Source organism: Somniosus microcephalus, chromosome 2 (assembly GCF_052327205.1).
Source record: "Somniosus microcephalus isolate GS21.2 chromosome 2, FLI_Smic_1.0, whole genome shotgun sequence".
In the NCBI taxonomy this organism is placed as follows: Eukaryota; Metazoa; Chordata; class Chondrichthyes; order Squaliformes; family Somniosidae; genus Somniosus; species Somniosus microcephalus.
Genome location: NC_140988.1, coordinates 100,071,128 through 100,090,479, shown reverse-complemented (window position 1 = coordinate 100,090,479; position 19,352 = coordinate 100,071,128). Strand labels below are relative to the sequence as shown.

Genomic DNA, 19,352 nt, shown 5'->3' with positions numbered 1-19,352 from the left:
AGATGTCTTTTTTTCTCACATTTAATTGAAGATGTCAGTTTTCCTGCTATCATAAACTAGATGCGATAATTAATCCCAGTTGTGCAGTGACACCTCAGTGATAGTGCTACAGCCTTCAGCTCACACTTTGCATCTGTATAGAAATCAGGGGATAAACATTTAAATCTGACGAATTTAATGCAGCATTTACTTTACCACACTGCTGCCAATAGCAGTCCATGATGGCAACAACAACAACAACAACTTCCATTGATAGAATGCTTTTAATGTAGTAAAAACGTCCCAAGGTGTTTCACAGGTTTGTAATCAGACAAAATTTGATATTAGAACAGGTAGCCAAAAGCTTGGTGAAAGAGGTAGGCTTTAAGGAGCGACTTAAAGGAGGAGATGGGGTAGGGAGGCAAAGATATTTAGGGAGGAAATTCCAGAGCTTAGGGCGTGGCTGGCACTGGTGGAGTGAAGGAAATCAGGGAAGCGCAAGAGGCCAGAATTGGACGAACGCAGTGATCTCGGAGGGTTGTGGGGCTGGAGGAGGTTACAGAGATAGCATGGGGTGAGGCCATGGAGGAATTGGAACACCAGGATGAGAATTTTAAAATCTAGATGTTGCTGGACTTGGAACCAATGTACATTATCGAGAACAAGGGTGATGGGTGAATGGGACTTGGTGCAAGTTAGAATATGGGCATAACAGCTGAAACAAGGCCCAACAGAAATGGCCCCTTTGCAAAATCAGGGCAGATGCCATGTCACTGGGACTATGTGGTACTACTGCAGAACTGTTTCTTGAAGCAGTTCTGTGATATAAAAGCACTTTTTGAGAATTCAGTTCCTAAATGAAATAATCCTCCAATAGTGTATCAGGTGATGTAGAAATGGAAAAGTAGTTTCTACAGCAGCTGGAGCAATAGAAAAGTAACTATGCAAATAAGTTTAAAATTACACTGTCTTGTGATATCTTAATTTAGCTGCTTTTTCAAAAATAATTACTGCTAGAAGCTCACGTTATAATTCACTGTAATTACTGTTGCAAAAAATTATACAGTAATAATGCAAAAATATATTGACAAAGATTGGATTTTCAGGTGGATGAAACAAAATGTTAACGTGAAAATGTTAAACTGGGATGTGGGTATCGTTGGCAAGGCCAGAGATACTGCATCACTCTACTCAAGCAACAGCTTTGAGACCCAAAATTCAGATGCCTCTTGATGAGGATTTTTAAAAATTCATTCATGGGATGTGGGCATCGTTGGCAAGGCCAGCATTTATTGACCATCACCAGTTGCCCATGAGAAGGTGGTGATGAGCCACCATCTTGAACCGCTGCAGTCCGTGTGGTGAAGGTACTCCCACAGTGCTGTTAGTTAGGAAGTTCCAGGAATTCTAGGATTTTGATCCAGTGACGATGAAGGAACGCCGATATATTTCCAAGTCAAGATGGTGTGTGACTTGGAGGGAAACTTGAAAGTGGGGGTGTTCCTATGCGCCTGCTGCCCTTGTCATTCTAGGTGGAAGAGGATGCGGGTTTGGGAGGTGCTGCTGAAGAAGCCTTGGCGAGTTGCTGCAGTGCATCTTGTACATGGTACACACTGCAGCCACGGTACGCCGGTGGTGGAGGGAGTGATTGTTTAAGGCGGTGGATGGGGTGCCGATCAAGCGGGCTGCTTTGTCCTGGTTGGTGTTGAGCTTCTTGAGTGTTGTTGGAGCTGCACCTATCCAGGCAAGTGAAGAGTATTCCATCACACTCCTAACTAGTGCTCCTTGCAGATGGTGGTAAGGCTTTGGGGAGCCAGGAGGTGAGTCACTCACTGCAAAATACCCAGCCTGTGACCTGCTCTTGTAGCCACAGTATTTATGCGGCTGGTCCAGTTAAGTTTCTGGTGTATGGTGACCCCCAGAATTCTGATGGTGTGGGATTCAATGATGGCAATGCCATTAAATGTCAAGGGGAGGTGGTTAGACTCTTTTTGGAGATGGTCATTGCCTAGCACTTCTGTGGTGTGAATGTTACCTGCCAATTATCAGCCCAAGCCAGGATGTTGTCCAGGTGTTGCCGCATGTGGGTATGCACTGAGGAATTGTGAATGGAACTGAACACTGTGCAATCATCAGCAAACATTCCCAATTCTGACTTTATGATGGAGGGAAGGTCATTGATGAAACAATTGAGGATGGTTGGGCCTGGGACACTGCCCTGAGGAACCACAGCAGCGATGTCCTGGGGCTGAGATGATTGGCCTCCAATAACCACAACCATCTTCCTTTGTGCTAGGTATGACTCCAGCCAGTGAAGAGTTTCCCCCCTGATCCCCATTGACTTCAATATTACCGGGGCTCCTTGATGCCACTCGTGGTCAAATGCTGCCTTGATGTCAAGGGCAGTTACTCTCACCTCACCTCTGGAATTCAGCTCTTTTGTCCATGTTTGGACCAAGGCTGTAATGAGGTCTGGAGCCGAGTGATCCAAGCAGAACCCAAACTGGGCATCGGTGAGCAGGTTATTGGTGAGTAAGGGCCGCTTTATAGCACTGTCGATGACACCTTCCATCATATTGCTGATGATTGAGACTAGGCTGATGGGGCGGTAATTGGCTGGATTGGATTTCTCCTGCTTTTCGTGGACAGGACCCACCTGGGCAGTTTTCCACTTCGTCGGGTAGATGCCAGTGTTATAGCTGTACTGGAATAGCTTGGTTAGAGGCGTGGCTAGTTCTGGAGCATAAGTCTTCAGCACAACAGCCGGGATGTTGCCGGGGCCCATAGCCTTTGCTGTATCCATTGCACTCAGCCATTTCTTGATATCACGTGGAGTAAATCGATTGGCTGAAGACTGGCATCTGTGATGGTGGAGACCTCAGGAGGAGGCTGTGATGGATCATCCACTTGGCACTTCTGGCTGAAGATGGTTGCGAATGCTTCAGCCTTGTCTTTTGTATGCACGTGCTGGGCTCCACCATAATTGAGGATGGAGATGTTCATGGAGCCTTCACCTCCCATTAGTTGTTTAATTGTCCAACACCATTCACAACTGGATATGGCAGGACTGCAGAGCTTTGATCTGATCCATTTGTTGTGGGATTGCATAGCCCTGTCTATAGCATGCTGCTTCCGCTGTTTAGCATGCATGTAGACCTGTGCTGTCACTTCCCCAGGTTGGCACCTCATTTTTAGGTACGCCTGGTGCTACTCTTGGCTTGCTCTGCTACACTCTTCGTTGAACCAGGGTTGGTCCCCTGGCTTGATGGTAATGGTAGAGTGAGGGATATGCTGGGCCATGAGGTTACAGATTGTGGTGGAATACAATTCTGCTGCTGCTGATGACCCACAGCACCTCATGGATGTCGAGTTTTGAGCTGTTAGATCTGCTCTGAATCCATCCCATTTAGCACGGTAGTAGTGCCACACAGCACAATGGAGGGTGTCCTCAGTGTGAATTACAATTAACATACAAAAATTTACAGGATAGATCAGGAATATAAATTCACTTTATAGTTCTCCCCCTGCCTGCGCTCACGAGCCCATGATTTTCCACCCACCTCATCTTAACGGGCAGAAAACCTGGCAAGCTCATAAGCGGAAACTCCGGGTTCATCTCTGATCTGGGTAGAGAGTGTGCAAAATTTTGCTGTTGATTTTCATCCCTGTGAAACCCAGAGTGCAATCTTGCCAGCCCTGGGGAGGCGGGTTTGGAGGCGAGACTGCCGAGAAAATGACAGAATCTGGCGGCGGGTACCCATCCCGCCTCCGTGCCATCTTCCCAGGAGGCGGGTAGCCGACCTGCACCGGGTCCCGTCTCCTGGAGGCGGGAAGGGGATTACAGCCACTTAACTGCATGTTAACAGGAAATTAAGTGGATTATCCCCATTTTTCCAGCAGAGGCGCGGGCTTCCCGACGTCTGGAAACCCCACCGGGGTCACCGAGGCGAGCAGTGGGTCTGCGGGAGTCAGAGGGGTGCAAAAGTGCGCTGTGGAGGTAAGTGATGGGTGCAAGTGTGGAGAGGTAAGTGTGTGAGGTGAGTGAAAAGTGATAGAAAATATTTACTTACCTTTGTTTCTTCCTGCAGGCTTCAACAGTTGGGGATGCGGAGACTCTCGCATCTCACCGGCAGAGATGACAGAATGGCTGCTGCATTCTCCAATGCAACAGCCATCTCATTTCTGCTCACAAAAGAGGTTTGATGAGTCTTGAATACAAGAACTCATCAAACAACAGAAAATGTCAGTGCTTGACAGCTTCACAGAGCTGTCAAACGATGACAATTCATCTGTCAAAAGAAACGTCATACGCTGACGTTCTCTGTAACCGGCTTCCCCTTAATTGGCCTGCTAAGCCCGCTGGGCGGGCTTAACAAGGTCAATCAAGGGAAAATAGCGTGGGTTGGCCACAAGTCGATGGAGGCGGGACTAAAACCCAACAAACAGCAGTCCCGCCTCCAACGCGCCCCCATTGACAAAATTGCTCCCCCAGTATTTCTGGTCTTCCCTTGCACCAGGGAATGGAACCACTGATCAGTAACTGCTGCATAGGGAATTCTGTTGAGTGAGCGCAGCATTTATATTTGCCACTTTGTGCTGCTGCTTCCAGAGGAATCCAGTAAGACCATTTCCAGAGGCAGCAGTGCCACTCCGTTACATTACAGTGGTGTGAGTGAAATCTGGGCTGCCACTGATAGCAGCACTGAATGTAATGGGGGCATTAGTTGCAAATTGCAAATGACTCAGTGTTTAAAGAGTTCATAGATTGAAAGCAACAGTGAAAGTGTCACATTCAACTGTTCTTCAAAGTGTACTGAATTACACAGCACTACAACTACTTATTATAGTGCATGGTGATCCTTCCAAGAATAACATCCATCTGACCGAAAACAATTGGGTTTGAAATGTAAACCTAGAAAGTGACAGCTCGGGAAACTGGAAACATGTTATTATCAGTGAGAACATTCATTAGTATTGACATTTAACTATGTGCTGCTCCTTTGCCTCAGTTTTAAGACATGGCAGCAGGATGTCTTGTCTTGATTCTAGTGTTTGCTGTATTTTCAAATAACTGTTTTGGTGAAACAGCTCTCGTGTGTAAAAAGAATAAAAGAAATTGTGATGTAAATGTCAGATCAACCTTGTAGCATATGGATAATAGTGTGTGACAAACCTACGGTGCAGTCAAAGGGCTCAGGTGACATCATTAACTGTGATAAACCAGAGCAGTTTATTAGCATTATTTGAAATATTGAGATTGTTTTATCACCTAACTGAAGAGTTTCATTTACCATGCATCGTGCAGTCTGTAATGGACTCTGCCCAACTTATTTAATCTCCTGAATGGACAAATTCCCACCACCACCATCCTAAGGTAGTTAAGCAAAACTTCAGAATATCAATTTAACCTTTCAACCTATGCTATTCAAATGTGGCCAGTTGCTCTACAGATGGTATTCTTTGACCATTTCTCTATTTAGTTACAATCGCCTCTTAATTGAAAGTCAGTTCATTTGAATTACTGAATAATTCACATTCTTTTGCACTTTTTTAACATTGCCATTTGAAGTAATTCAAATTATTGATGCAAAAAATGACTTTGAATTATCAGCAGTAGACTAATTCTTATAACCTTCTAATCCATTTCCTATTTTTAAGAGTTAATCAACTTAATGTCAATTGTGTGCATGGGGAGTCTATTCCACATCCCCACTACTCTTTGGGGAAAATCATCTTCTAAACTTTACTCTTGTTTCAGGCTTGTTCATTTTGTATCATGTCCTTCAGTTCTGTCCTCTGTTCACCTGTGCCTTGCTCAAATAAGATGACTGTTGCTGTTTTCTCATCTTCTGTGTGGGTTTCTGTGTTTTGAGTTGTTTATATCATGTGACAAGACAGAGAGTGGTATCACCTTTACAATATTAGGTTTTCACATCTAGTATCATGTCACAGGAAGCAATGATCTTAGTGTAAAACCTACCTTAATGTCCATTATCCTTTTCTTGGTAATAATGTGTTCCATAATCACTTTCAATGATGGCTTTTAAAACAAGATAACCGGTTTCACTTTAGAGTCATTTTCTTAATTCTGCATTGTTGCTGCCTTTATCCCATCTGCATGATTGTGATTCTCCATGTTTAGCCTGAGTGTTGATTGCCGATACTTGTATCCAATAATAGTCGGCAAACTCAAACAGGATAACAGCAAACCTCAGCAATTCAAAAAGTGTAGCAACAACCTTAACTCCACGTCACTACTACCATTGCCTAAAAGCTATTTTATTTCTATTGCAGTCACTGGATACTATGTATAACCAAATGAAAATACTCCATCCCAACCACCCATTGATCCTTATTTTATTGGCTAAGTTTGACGATTCAAACTTGCTGAATATATGACTCCCAGGCCTGTTCACTCCCAATCCCAGTAGATTATCATTGACTAGGACAAATGGCCAATTTTAGCTGCCCCCGCGCCCAGTTTCCGGCGCATGCCAATAGTGAGAGGTACAAAACAAGAGGATAATTAGAGGGCAAGTCACTCATGGCCATGCTCAGTCACCTTCTAGTAGCCAGCTATGGAGAAGAGTTCTTGGAGGTCTGGGAAAAGCTTTTTGGTTTTTCTTGTCCAGAGAACTTGCATGACAAAAGGAGTGTGACAATCAAGAAAGACATGGCAAGTCATACAGACCCCTAAGAAGCAGTGGAACACCATGTATGCATCAACTACAGGACTGCACTATATATGGGTGACAACTTTTAGAAACCATACCTTCTTCATCCGTTGCTCTCATTTGTTATTTTAGGACACTGCAGAGAATTTCAGCAAATGCCAATCTTTTATGAATATGCTGACAGAAAGATTTTTTTTACCTTGTGAGCTCTCAAGCTGCCAGGGCTGGTTGGGGAGGAGCTGGACGATTTAGTGGATTTGGGTGTTGACAGCTGACTGCTTGGGGTTCCATTCACTGTGCAGAGGAAAATAAAATTTAAATAACATGAAAATTTGAACACAAGGAAGTACCAGAACATAATCAGCATGATGGAAAACCAATACATTTTTGAATGGTGGCAGACTTCATATTGCTAAATACTGCAGAACAACAAGGCCTTTTTCTTTACTCAAGAAAACAGAATACATTTATATTTGCTATGCTAATCACCAAATTTTATAGTGAGTGACAACCAGGATTTATTTTGAATTCTACAAACTGAAAGCAGTACTGTCTGTTTTCTTCAAATAACATTTTTGTTCTTTGCCATCAGCTAAAATGGGCTCATTGTGAATTGGCAGCCCGTTTTACATTGTGCCTGATTTTCTTTTGCACTAACTTCAATGGGTAAGAAATCAGACGTGGTATAAAACAGGCTGCCGATTTGCTACAAGCCCATTTTGCGCTATTGGCGAAGACCATTGACTTTCTGGAACATTTTCTTTTAAGTTTACTTCATTTACATAAGGCAGCAGCCTTTATTGTCCATAGGCTATGAGGTTGCCATAGTTACCTTTCCCATTTCCACAATTTATTCTGTGTATGTTACAAGGAAAATAGCATTTTTTTGCACAGTACAGAGGAGAGTCTTTGAAATCATAGGCATTGACTGGAGTGACACACTGGGGAAGGGAGATTAAGACACATTTAATTTGCCTCTCCTTGCTTGCCCACCTAATTCCTAATAATCTACCCTGCCACATTCTAAGCATAATTTTGTGAATCCACACTCCTGCTGTATCACCTGCTGGAACTGCATATCGACAATTAAGTTGCTCTCTCTACAAAGGTTGTGGGTTCAAGTCCCACTCCAGAGACTTGAACACAAAAATCTAGACCGACGCTCCAATGCAGTGCTGAGGGAGTGCTGCACTGTCGGCGGTGCCGTCTTTCAGATGAGACGTTAAATCGAGGCCCCGTCTGCTCTCTCACGTGGACGTAAAAGATCCCATGTCAATATTTTGAAGAAGAGCAGGGGAGATATCCCCGGTGTCCTGACCAATATGTATCCCTCAATCAACATCACTAAAAACATATTATCTGGTCATTATCACATTGTTGTTTGTGGGAGCTTGCTGTGCGCAATTTGGCTGCCGTGTTTCCTACATTACAACAGTGACTACACTCCAAAAAGTACTTCATTGGCTGTAAAGCGCTTTTGGTCGTCCGGTGGTCATGAAAGGTGCTATATAAATGCAAGTCTTTCTTTCTTTCTTTTGTCCATCCACTGAAATGTATGGACAGAAAATACTCTCCACACAATTGTCCGTCCATTGAAATTAATGGACAGAAAGCCATAGGGAGCATGTGCCCAAATTCCCGTTATGCAATCCTGACAGGCCTTGTTCTTCGCCCGGACTGTGGTTTTATAAAATTATCTCTGCCTGACTTTTCAACCTAACTACCTGCTTCCCAGCCTTGTGCCTGCCCCTCCCCGTCTACTTGATTCCTGGTTTTCTGCCTGTATGTCCCTCGCTGTCAGTCCACCCAGAGACACGGATTCAGAGAGATAGTTTGTTACATTTTTTGTCCCTGACCAAAGCCATGAGAGATCAATTAATGTATGATAACACAGAGCACAAACACAATTTTGTAACACCAGAAATGAACAAGACTCTGCCCTAGCTTTCCATGAATCAAATGGAAGCCACATAACAAGGTAATATCACAGAATCACAGAATCACAGAAACCTCACAGTGCAGATAGAGGCCATTTTGGCCCATCGAGCCTGCACCGACACATATCCCACCCGATCCCCGTAACCCCTACACCAACACATATCCCACCCTATCCCCGTAACCCCACGTATTTAATCCCCCTAACACTAAGGGTCAATTTATCATAGCCAATCAACCTAACTTGCACATCTTTGGACTGTGGGAGGAAACCGGAGCACCCGGAGGAAACCCACGCAAACACGGGGAGAATGTGCAAACTCCACACAGACAGTCGCCCGAGGCCGGATTCGAACCCGGGTCCCTGGCGCTGTGAGGCAACAGTGCTAACCATCAATATCCATCAGTAATCTGTCATGTGAGATTATGGTACCAGGCTCATATTGCAATGATATAAGTAGATGGACAGTGTATTCCACTCACTAACTAGTGCCCTTTACAAGTTTAAAAGTTTAAAAAAACTGAAATAAAAATTACAAGGTAGAAGTTTACACTGCAGAGGTTATGACTAGTTTGTCTTTTAATAAGTTAAAAGAAGCGGTGCTATAAAGCAGAATGTTAACGAAAACCAAATAAACATAGGAAAACACAGTAACCGTTGATGAATCAATTCAAAACACTCAGTTTTACCTTCTATAGTTTATAGTTTATTTCAGTCAGTTACTATGAGGAATGACAAGCTGATTCCACGCACCCCAACCCCGCAGTGATCCTTGAAAGCTACTGGCCCAAAAATTGCGGTCCGTGGCATAGCTCCAGAGTACGCCGCGGACCAGCGAAAAGAATACGCACCTACCTGATGGCAGCCCCCCTTCATAAACTTACTCTCTGACGCTGCATAATGGAGGGCAACATGATGGCCCACGGATCCCAGGGACGCAGTCTGAGCAGAAGCATACCTGGGATCACGTGGGCCTGGTCCTCCAATCAGGAAACAGAATTAGATTTTACAGCATTTCAGAAGGGAATCCCGTAATCAGATTTAATTAAAATTACTTTACAGGATTGGAATTTAATTCCTAATTAGCTTCATTCCACCAACTTCACTACATCTTGGTTGTTAGTAAAAATTTAATTTTGCTGATAATAATTATCGACATCATTAAAACCCCAATCTTTGAAGAAAGAAGAAAAACTCATTTGATACAATTAAACTATCTGATTTCCGAGATGAAAATGATTAAAATATTTCTGAGGTATCACCTTACGCTGATGCAAACAGGCCCTGTGTCTGTTTGCATCAACTGTAAAGTTTTCGTACGCAATTGCTGGGCAGTTGGTGGGCAAATAGCCCAACTCTGCACCAGCAACTGGTTTTTCTTGGGCCGTGTGGATGATTGCAAGTTCGGGAAATCCCGAAAATGAATGAAATCCCGAACTTGTGGGCCATTTTAAAGGTGGTATGACGGCGTACTCTCAGTCCATAGACTTTGCTACATCCTGGTTTAAGTTGTTAAATTGATTTCAATCCCATGTCGACTCCTGTAACAGCAGCGCCTTTCTCTGCTGAAGCAAACTTATACCATGTTGTTATTGATTTGTGGCTATATTCCACAAAAGGAAAAATATTGATCAGGTTTACATGATGTTGATGGCTCTCGAAGCATTCTAAAGGGAATGTTGTTTTAGATTTATCAATGTTAATCACACTTCACTTCCCTGGCATCTTTTTCTTTAGTCTTTTAATGCACTTCATTCATTTTCTTCCCATATCTGCTTTACTTTGTCCTGCATTACACACTATTGCCCAGAATGAAACCTTCTCCTAAGCCTCTGACAATGTTGCTATGTAACTTGCCACTTATATCTCATGACTAATATTAGTAATTTGAGACATGGATGTGTGGTAAGTGTAGCATGCTTGGCAGGAACACATGACTTTGGACCTATGGTTTCCAAAGCTTTCCACCACTGGGGGTTTCCTAGGCTGGGTCTGTAGTAGACGAATTGATGGAGATTGATTGCTATAATTAGTCAATTCAGTTAGATCATGGCTGACTTGCACCTCAACTCCATTTTCCTGCCTTTGTTCCATATTCCTCAATATCCTAAGCTAACAGAAATCTGTCTATCTCAGTCTTCAAAGCTCCAACTGACCCAGACTTTTGGGGGAGAGAGATCCACATTTCTACTACCCTTTGTGTGAAAAAATGCTTCCTGATTTCACTCCTGAATGGCCTAGCTCTAATTTTAATATTATGTCCCCTTGTTCTTGGTTCCCCCACCAGAGAAATAGTTTCTCCGTATCAAATCTTTTAAATGTTAAACACCTCAATCAGTTCACCCCTCAATTTTCTATACGCAAGGGAATACAAGCCAAGTTTGGTGAATCTGCGTTGCACCACCTCCAAAGACCAATATGTCCTTCCTGAGGTGCGGTACCCAGAACTGAATGCAGTGCTCCAGATGGGGTCTGACCAAGGCTCTATCCAACTGAAGCACCACTTTCTTCGTTTTGTGCAGAATCTATGTTTTAGTGCTCCAGCTGTTAAGAGAATCGAGTCTATGGGCTGGATTTTGTCAGTGTGGGCGGGCTGGGGCGTGTCAGGTGGAAATCGTGTCAGGACCCTGACTCCTAAGTGAAGTGCTGAAAAAGTGAGATTTTCCCCTAATTGGGCAATTGATTTCCTGCGTGTGGGAACCCCTGGCCAAATGAGTCTTTTCATACAGAAAGTCGCCTCCGATGACGTCATCAATGCTGCTGGATTTAAGACCTGCAAGCAGCCTTGCTTCTTCTGGAGACTGCAAAGGCTCTGCAAATTGTATGAAGGGGGAGTTGATTTCCCGACAATGTCCACGATCAAGCAAAAGTGTGCACCTCGATTTGATGAGCCCTCCTTCCAAGCTCTGATGCACGGAGCCAGCTGTAATAAGGAGGTGCTGTTCCCTTCCACAGGGAGAAAAAAGCCACCCCAGCAGACAAAAGCTGTGTGGGCTACAAGTGGCCCAGGAGGTCAACTCCATTTTACTGAGCCGCAGAACCTGGCTGCAATGCATGAAGAGGTTTCATGCCCTTCTCCGCACAGGAAAAGTGAATATGACGTTCCCATCAACCTCAATCTGATCCCATTGCCTCTCCTCACCAGCACTCTGCTTTGCCAACCTTTTCCTCCACATCCCACTTGACACTTACATGCCTGCATCCTTACCCATTCCCTCTCTCTCTAAGGTCACATTCACTTAACTATTCGACCATGCAGCCCTCACACTCCCTATCACTGTGATGCCATGACAACAACAACTTACAACACACAGGGAGGGCCCTGTGTATCCTTCTAAGCATCTATGCTATGGATTCTCTACACTCACTCCTTCATTCTCACTCAAACTCCACTTGTGTCCCTCATTGCAGGAAAAGAGAGCCCACAATAAGAGGGAAAGAGCCATGACAGAAGGAGGGCCACCCTCAGTAGCCCAGCTCACCGCCTGGGAGGAGGCGGCCCTGGAAATCGCCAGGATCGAGGATTCCCAAGTGGGGGACGGACAGATGGGCGCATCGCAGCAAGCTGGTGACAGAATGGTTTGGCATCTCTCTCACTGACATTGCATGAGTCACTGATAATGAATCTGATATTCTAACAGATTGACTTATGATCATCTGCACTATTCAATGTTCATGTAACCTTGACCTCACATCTCTAACTCTTTCCTTTACTCCCCCACAGGACCATCGACAGCCCCCGTCCCCACTGTCCAGGAAGAAGAGTCTGAGCTTCTAGAGTCCTCAGAGGAAGCTGCAACCTCAGAGGGCGCAGCGTCAGCAGAATTCGGAGCACCCAGCACCAGCGCAGACACACACCTCGGTGGGACATTCGCGAGGTAGAGTAGTGTTACATAAGAACATAAAAACATAAGAAATAGGAGCAGGAGTAGGCCAATCGGCCCCTCGAGCCTGCTCCGCCATTTAATAAGATCATGGCTGATCTGATCCTAACCGCCAATCTACTATCACAGAACCATCTCCTGAATCTAACAGAATTAGACACACGAAATAGGAGCAGGATCAGGCTACACGGCTCCTGGTCCCGCTCCGCTCCCCACAGGGCCATGTCCGATCCGAACCTAGACTCATGTCCAAATTCCTGCCCGCTCACCGTAACCCTTAATTCCCTTTACTTCTAGGAAACTGTCTATTTCTGTTTTAAATTTATGTAATGATGTAGCTTCTACACCTTTTTGGGGCAGCATATTCCATGGACCTACCACCCTCTGAGTGAAGTAGTTCCTCCTCATCTCAGTTTTGAAAGAGCAGCCTCTTATTCTAAGACTATGCCCCCTAGTTCTAGTTTCACCCATCATCGAGAACATCCTCCCCGCATCCACCCGATCCAACCCCTTCACAATCTTATATGTTTCAATAAGATCGCCTCTCATTCTTCTGAACTCCAATGAGTAGAGTCCCAATCTACTCAACCTCTCCACATATGTCCATCCCCTCATCCCCGGGATTAACCGAGTGAACCTTCTTTGTGCTGACTCGAGAGCAAGTATGTCTTTTCTTAAGTATGGACACCAAAACTGTATGCAGTATTCCAGGTGCGGTCTCACCAATACCTTGTACAACTGAAGCAATACCTCCCTATTTTTATATTCTATCCCCCTAGCAATGAAAGCCAACATTCCACTGGCCTTCTTAATCACTTGCTGCACCTGCATACTAACCTTTTGAGTTTCGTGCACCAGGACCCCCAGATCCCTTTGTACTACAGTACTTTCCAGTTTCTTGCCATTAAGATAATAACTTGCTCTACGATTTTTCCTGCCAAAGTGCATAACCTCACACTTTCCAGTATTGTATTCCATCTGCCAAATCTCTGCCCACTTACTTAGCCTGTCTATGTCCCCTTGCAGGTTTTTTATGTCCTCCTCACTCACTACTTTCCCTCCCATCTTAGTATCGTCTGCAAACTTTGATATGTTACACTCGGTCCCCTCCTCCAAATCGTTAATATAGATTGTAAAGAGTTGGGGACCCAGCACTGACCCCTGCGGAACACCACTAGTTACTGATTGCCAGTCTGAGAATGAACCATTTATCCCAACTCTCTGCCTTCTTTTAGATAGCCAATCCTCTATCCATGCCAGAATATTACCCCCAATCCCGTGATTTTTTATCTTAAGCAATAATCTTTTGTGTGGCACCTTGTCAAATGCCTTTTGGAAGTCTAAATACACTACGTCCACTGGTTCCCCTTTATCCACCCTATATGTTACTTCCTCAAAGAACTCCAGCAAATTTGTCAAACGTGACTTCCCCTTCATAAAACCATACTGACTTTGTCCTATTAAATTATGATTATCCAAATGTCCTGTTACTGTCTCCTTAATAATGGACTCCAAAATTTTACCTACCACAGATGTTAGGCTAACCGGTCTATAGTTTCCAGCCTTCTGTCTACTGCCCTTTTTAAATAAGGGTGTTACATTAGCAGTTTTCCAGTCTGCCGGGACCTTTGCTGAGTCCAGGGAGTTTTGGAAAATTATTACTAATGCATCCACAATCCCTACTGCCACATCCCTCAAGACCCTAGGATGTAAGCCATCAGGTCCAGGTGATTTATCCGCCTTGAGTCCCATTATTTTACCGAGTACCACTTCCTTAGTGATTTTGATTGTGTTTAGCTCCTCCCCGCCTATAGCCCCCTGTTTGTCCAGTGTTGGGATATTCTTAGGGGGAGAAATTGGGTGAGTAGCGCCACCTGTTAGCGCCTAAAGAGGCAGTCAGTGGCTGTAGCGCCCGGTTCACGGGGCCTTACTGTGCCGGCAGCGGCGCAAGTTAAGGTGGAGGTGCGGGGCGGCCGCTTTTTCGGCGGCCGCCTGCCAGCACCTCCGTCCCCGGCCTCCTAACGCCCCCCCCGCGGCATTGCCGGCTGTTTCCCGAGAGCCCGGCACTTCTCCTTGGTGCCGGGCTCATTTGCCGGCACTCGCGAGCGGGGATCGCGCTGTTGCAGGCACCTCCCCCTTAACAGTGGGAGGAAGGTCTGCAGTACCGCAGCGTGCCGTGCCGCAGCGTGTGGCGCTGCGGCACATTGCGCTGCGATAATCAGTTTCAGCGCCCTAAGAGGGACGTGGAGCGCCTTGAGCCTCGCCCCGTGTCCCTCGAGCGGCACTGAAACTGAATTTCTGGCAATCGGAATTACTCCGATCGCTGCGCTAAATCCTGCGCTAAGGCGACTTTTGCGCCACTTTGGCACCCCAACCCAATTTCTAGGCCTTAGTGTCTTCTACTGTAAAGACTGATACAAAATATTCATTCAGTGTTTTTGCCATCTCCATATTTCCCACCATTAATTTCCCGGTCTCATCCTCTAAGGGACCAACATTTACTTTAGCCACCCTTTTTCTTTTTATATAACTATAAAAACTCTTGCTATCTGTTTTTATATTTTTTGCTAATTTACTTTCATAATCTATCTTCCCTTTCTTAATCAATCTTTTTGTTATTTTTTGCTGTCTTTTAAAGTTTTCCCAATCCTCTATCCTCCCACTAGATTTGGCTACCTTATATGCCCTTGTTTTTAGTCGAATACTATCCTTAATTTCTTTACTTAGCCACGGATGGCTGTCTTTTCTTTTACACCCTTTTCTTCTCAGTGGAATATATATTTTTTGGAAGTTGTAAAATAACTCCTTAAATGTACACCACTGATCATGTATCGTCTTACCCTTTAATCTATTTTCCCAATCCACTCTACTCAATTCCGCTCTCATACCTTCATAGTCTCCTTTACATAGATACATAGAAGATAGGAGCAGGAGTAGGCCATTCAGCCCTTCGAGCCTGCTCCGCCATTCAGTGAGATCATGGCTGATCATCCAAATTCAGTACCCGGTCCCTGCCTTCTCCCCATATCCCTTGATCCCTTTAGCCTTAAGAAATATATCCAACTCTTTCTTGAATATACTTAATGAACTGGCCTCCAGCACCCTCTGTGGCAGAGAATTCCACAGGTTCACCACTCTCTGGGTGAAGAAATTCCTCCTCATTTCAGTCCTAAATGGCTTACCCCTTATCCTTAGACTATGACCCCTGGTTCTGGACTCCCCGGCCATCAGAAACATCCTTCCTGCATCTAGTCTGTCCAGGCCTGACAGAATTTTATAGGTTTCGATGAGATCCCCTCTCAATCTTCTAAACTCCAGTGAGTATAAGCCCAATCGACACAATCTCTCCTCATACGTCATTCCTGCCATCCCAGGTATCAGCCTGGTGAATCTTCACTGCACTCCTTCCATGGCAAGAACGTCCTTCCTCAGGTAAGGCGACCAAAACTGCACACAATACTCCAAGGTGCGGTCTCACCAAGGCCCTGTACAACTGCAGCAAGACATCCTTGTTCTTGTACTCGAAACCTGTTGCTACGAAGGCCAACATACCATTTGCCTTCTTAACCGCCTGCTGCACCTGCATGCTTACCTTCAGTGACTGGTGTACAAGAACACCCAAGTCTCTTTGCACTTCCCCTTCTCCCAATCTATTACCATTCAAATAATAATCTGCCTTCCTGTTTTTGCCACCAAAGTGGATAACCTCACATTTATCCACATTATAGTGCATTTGCCATGTTTCTGCCCAATCACCCAACCTGTCCAAATCGTGCTGGAGTTTCACGACATCCTCCTCACAGCATACCCTCCCCGCCAGCTTTGTGTCGTCTGCAAATTTGGAGATATTACATCCAATTCCCTCGTCCAGATCATTAATATATATTGTGAACAGCTGGGGTCCTAGGACCGATCCTTGCGGTACCCCACTAGTCACTGCCTGCCACTCGGAAAACGACCCGTTAATTCCAACTCTTTGCTTTCTGTCCGCCAACCAGTTCTCTATCCAAGTCAATACCTTGCCCCCAATCCCATGTGCCTTAATTTTGCACGCTAATCTCTTATGCGGGACCTTATCGAAAGCCTTCTGTAAGTCCAAATACACCACATCCACTGGTTCTCCCTTATCTATTTTACCAGTTACATCCTCAAAAAATTCCAGTAGATTAGTCAAGCATGATTTACCTTTTGTAAATCCATGTTGACTTTGTCCGATCCAGTCACTGCTTTCCAAGTGCTCTGCTATTACATCTTTTATAATGGACTCTAGCATTTTCCCCACTACCGATGTCAAGCTTACCGGTCTATAATTCCCCGCCTTTTCTCTACCACCTTTTTTGAATAGTGGGGTAACATTAGCTACCCGCCAATCCATGGGTACCGTTCCAGAGTCTATCGAGTTCTGGAAGATGACCAGCAATGCATCTACTATTTCTAGGGCCACTTCCTTAAATACCCTGGGATGTAGATTATCAGGCCCTGGGGATTTATCGGCCTTCAGTCCCATCAATTTTCCTAACACCATTTCCCTACAAATACTGATTTCTTTCAGTTCCACCCTTTCAACAGACCCTATGTTCCCCGGCATCTCTGGGAGGTTATTTGTGTCCTCCTTTGTGAAGACAGAACCAAAATATGTATTTAGTTGGTCTGCCATTTCTTTGTTCCCCATTATAAATTCTCCCGATTCTGACTGCAAGGGACCTACGCTTGACTTCACCAATCTTTTTCTCTTCACATATCTATAAAAGCTTTTACAGTCAGTTTTTACGTTCTCTGCAAGCTTACTCTCATATTCTATTTTCCCTTTCATAATTAATCCCTTTGTCCTCCTTTGTTGAATCCTAAACTGCTCCCAATCCTCAGGATTATTGCTTTTTCTGGCCAATTTATTTGCCCTCTCCTTGGACCTTATGCTATCCCTAATTTCCCTTGTTAGCCACGGTTGGGTCACCTTTTTTGTTTTATTTTTATGCCAAATTGGGATGAACAAATTCTGTAGTTCATCCATTTTGCCTTTTTGCCTATCTTTCCTGAATATCGAATACCCCTGGATGTTGAGTTCCCAGTCCTGGCCTTCCTTGAGCCACGTTTCCGTAATCCCAACCAAATCGTATTTGTTTACTTCTATTTGCGCAGCCAATTCATCCACCTTATTACAAATGCTCCTCGCATTAAGACACAAAGTCTTCATGCTTGTTTTTATAACGCTCTTAGACCTATTAGAATTATTATTTACTGTGGCCATGTTTGATTTAAACCGTTGATTTGTCTGACTGCCACTTTTGTTTTTCTCCTTCCTATCTTTTGCTTTTGAATGTTTGCCATTGCCTATCCACCGTCAGCCCTTTGAGTGCCATTCCCCAATCAATCCTACCCAACTCGCTCCTCAGACCATCATCGTTTCCTTTATTTAAATTGAGGACCCTCGTCTCCGAGTCAACTACTTCATTCTCCATCTTAATGAAGAATTCAATCATATTATGATCGCTCCGACCCAAGGGGCCTCTTACAACAAGATTGCTAATTAATCCTTTCTCGTTACATAATACCCAGTCTAAGATGGCCTGATCTCTGGTTGTTTCCTCGACATATTGGTCCAGGAAACCATCCCGTAAACACTCCAGGAATTCCTCCTCCACAGTATTGTTACTCATTTGGTTGGCCCAATCTATATGTAGATTAAAGTCACCTATGATGACTGCTGTGCCCTTATTGCACGCTTCTTTAATTTCTCTTTTAATGCCATCCCCAACCTCCGCCTTACTGTTTGGAGGTCTATAAACCACTTCCACTAACGTTTTTTTCCCCTTAGTATTTCTCAATTCTACCCATACAGATTCCACCTCATCAGAGCTAATATCCTTCATTACAATTGTGTTAATCCCTTCTTTAACCAGTAATGCTACCCCCCCTCCCTTTCCTTTTTGCCTATCTTTCCTGAATATCGAATACCCCTGGATGTTGAGTTCCCAGTCCTGGCCTTCCTTGAGCCACGTTTCCGTAATCCCAACCAAATCGTATTTGTTTACTTCTATTTGCGCAGCCAATTCATCCACCTTATTACAAATGCTCCTCGCATTAAGACACAAAGTCTTCATGCTTGTTTTTATAACGCTCTTAGACCTATTAGAATTATTATTTACTGTGGCCATGTTTGATTTAAACCGTTGATTTCTCTGACTGCCACTTTTGTTTTTCTCCTTCCTATCTTTTGCTTTTATCCTTGTTTCCCTTTCCTCTGTCTCCCTGCTCAGGTTCCCAACCCCCTGCCATTTTAGTTTAAACACTCCCCCAGAGCACTAGCAAACACTCCCCCTAGGACACTGGTCCCAGCCCTGCCCAGGTGCAAACCGTCCGGTTTGAACTGGTCCCACCTCCCCCAGAACCGGTTCCAATGTCCCAGGAACTTGAATCCCTCCTCCTGGCACCATTCCTCTAGCCACGTATTCATCTGAAGTATCCTTCTATTTCTACTCTGACTAGCACGTGGCACTGGTAGCAATCCTGAGATTACTACCTTTGAGGTCCTGTTTTTTAATTTATCTCCTAACTCCCTATACTCCGCTTTTAGGACCTCATCCCGCTTTTTACCTATATTGTTGGTGCCTATATGCACCACGACAACTGGCTGTTCACCCTCCCCTTCCAAGATGTTCTGGAGTCGCTCGGAGACATCCTTGACCCTTGCACCAGGGAGGCAACACACCATCCTGGAGTCTCGTTTGCGGCCGCAGAAACGCCTATCTATTCCCCTTACAATTGAATCCCCTATTACTATAGCTCTACCCCTCTTTTTCCTCCCATTCTGTGCAGCAGAGCCACCCCTGGTGCCAGGAAGTTGGCTGCTGCTGCCTTCCCCTGATAAGCCATCCCCCC

The 19,352-nt window shown here is 44.7% G+C and overlaps 1 protein-coding gene across 5 annotated transcripts in view; it reads right to left on the bottom strand.

Annotated features, from left to right (window-relative positions):
• The window catches only part of dclk2a (doublecortin-like kinase 2a), a 622,375-nt gene that overhangs the window by 210,594 nt on the left and 392,429 nt on the right, over positions 1 to 19,352 (bottom strand). For all 5 annotated transcript variants that reach the window (XM_086011612.1, XM_086011622.1, XM_086011598.1 and 2 more), the window contains one exon: positions 6,853 to 6,947. In XM_086011612.1, coding sequence (XP_085867738.1) covers positions 6,853 to 6,947 — 95 coding nt within the window. The remainder of the gene's footprint in view (positions 1 to 6,852; positions 6,948 to 19,352) is intronic.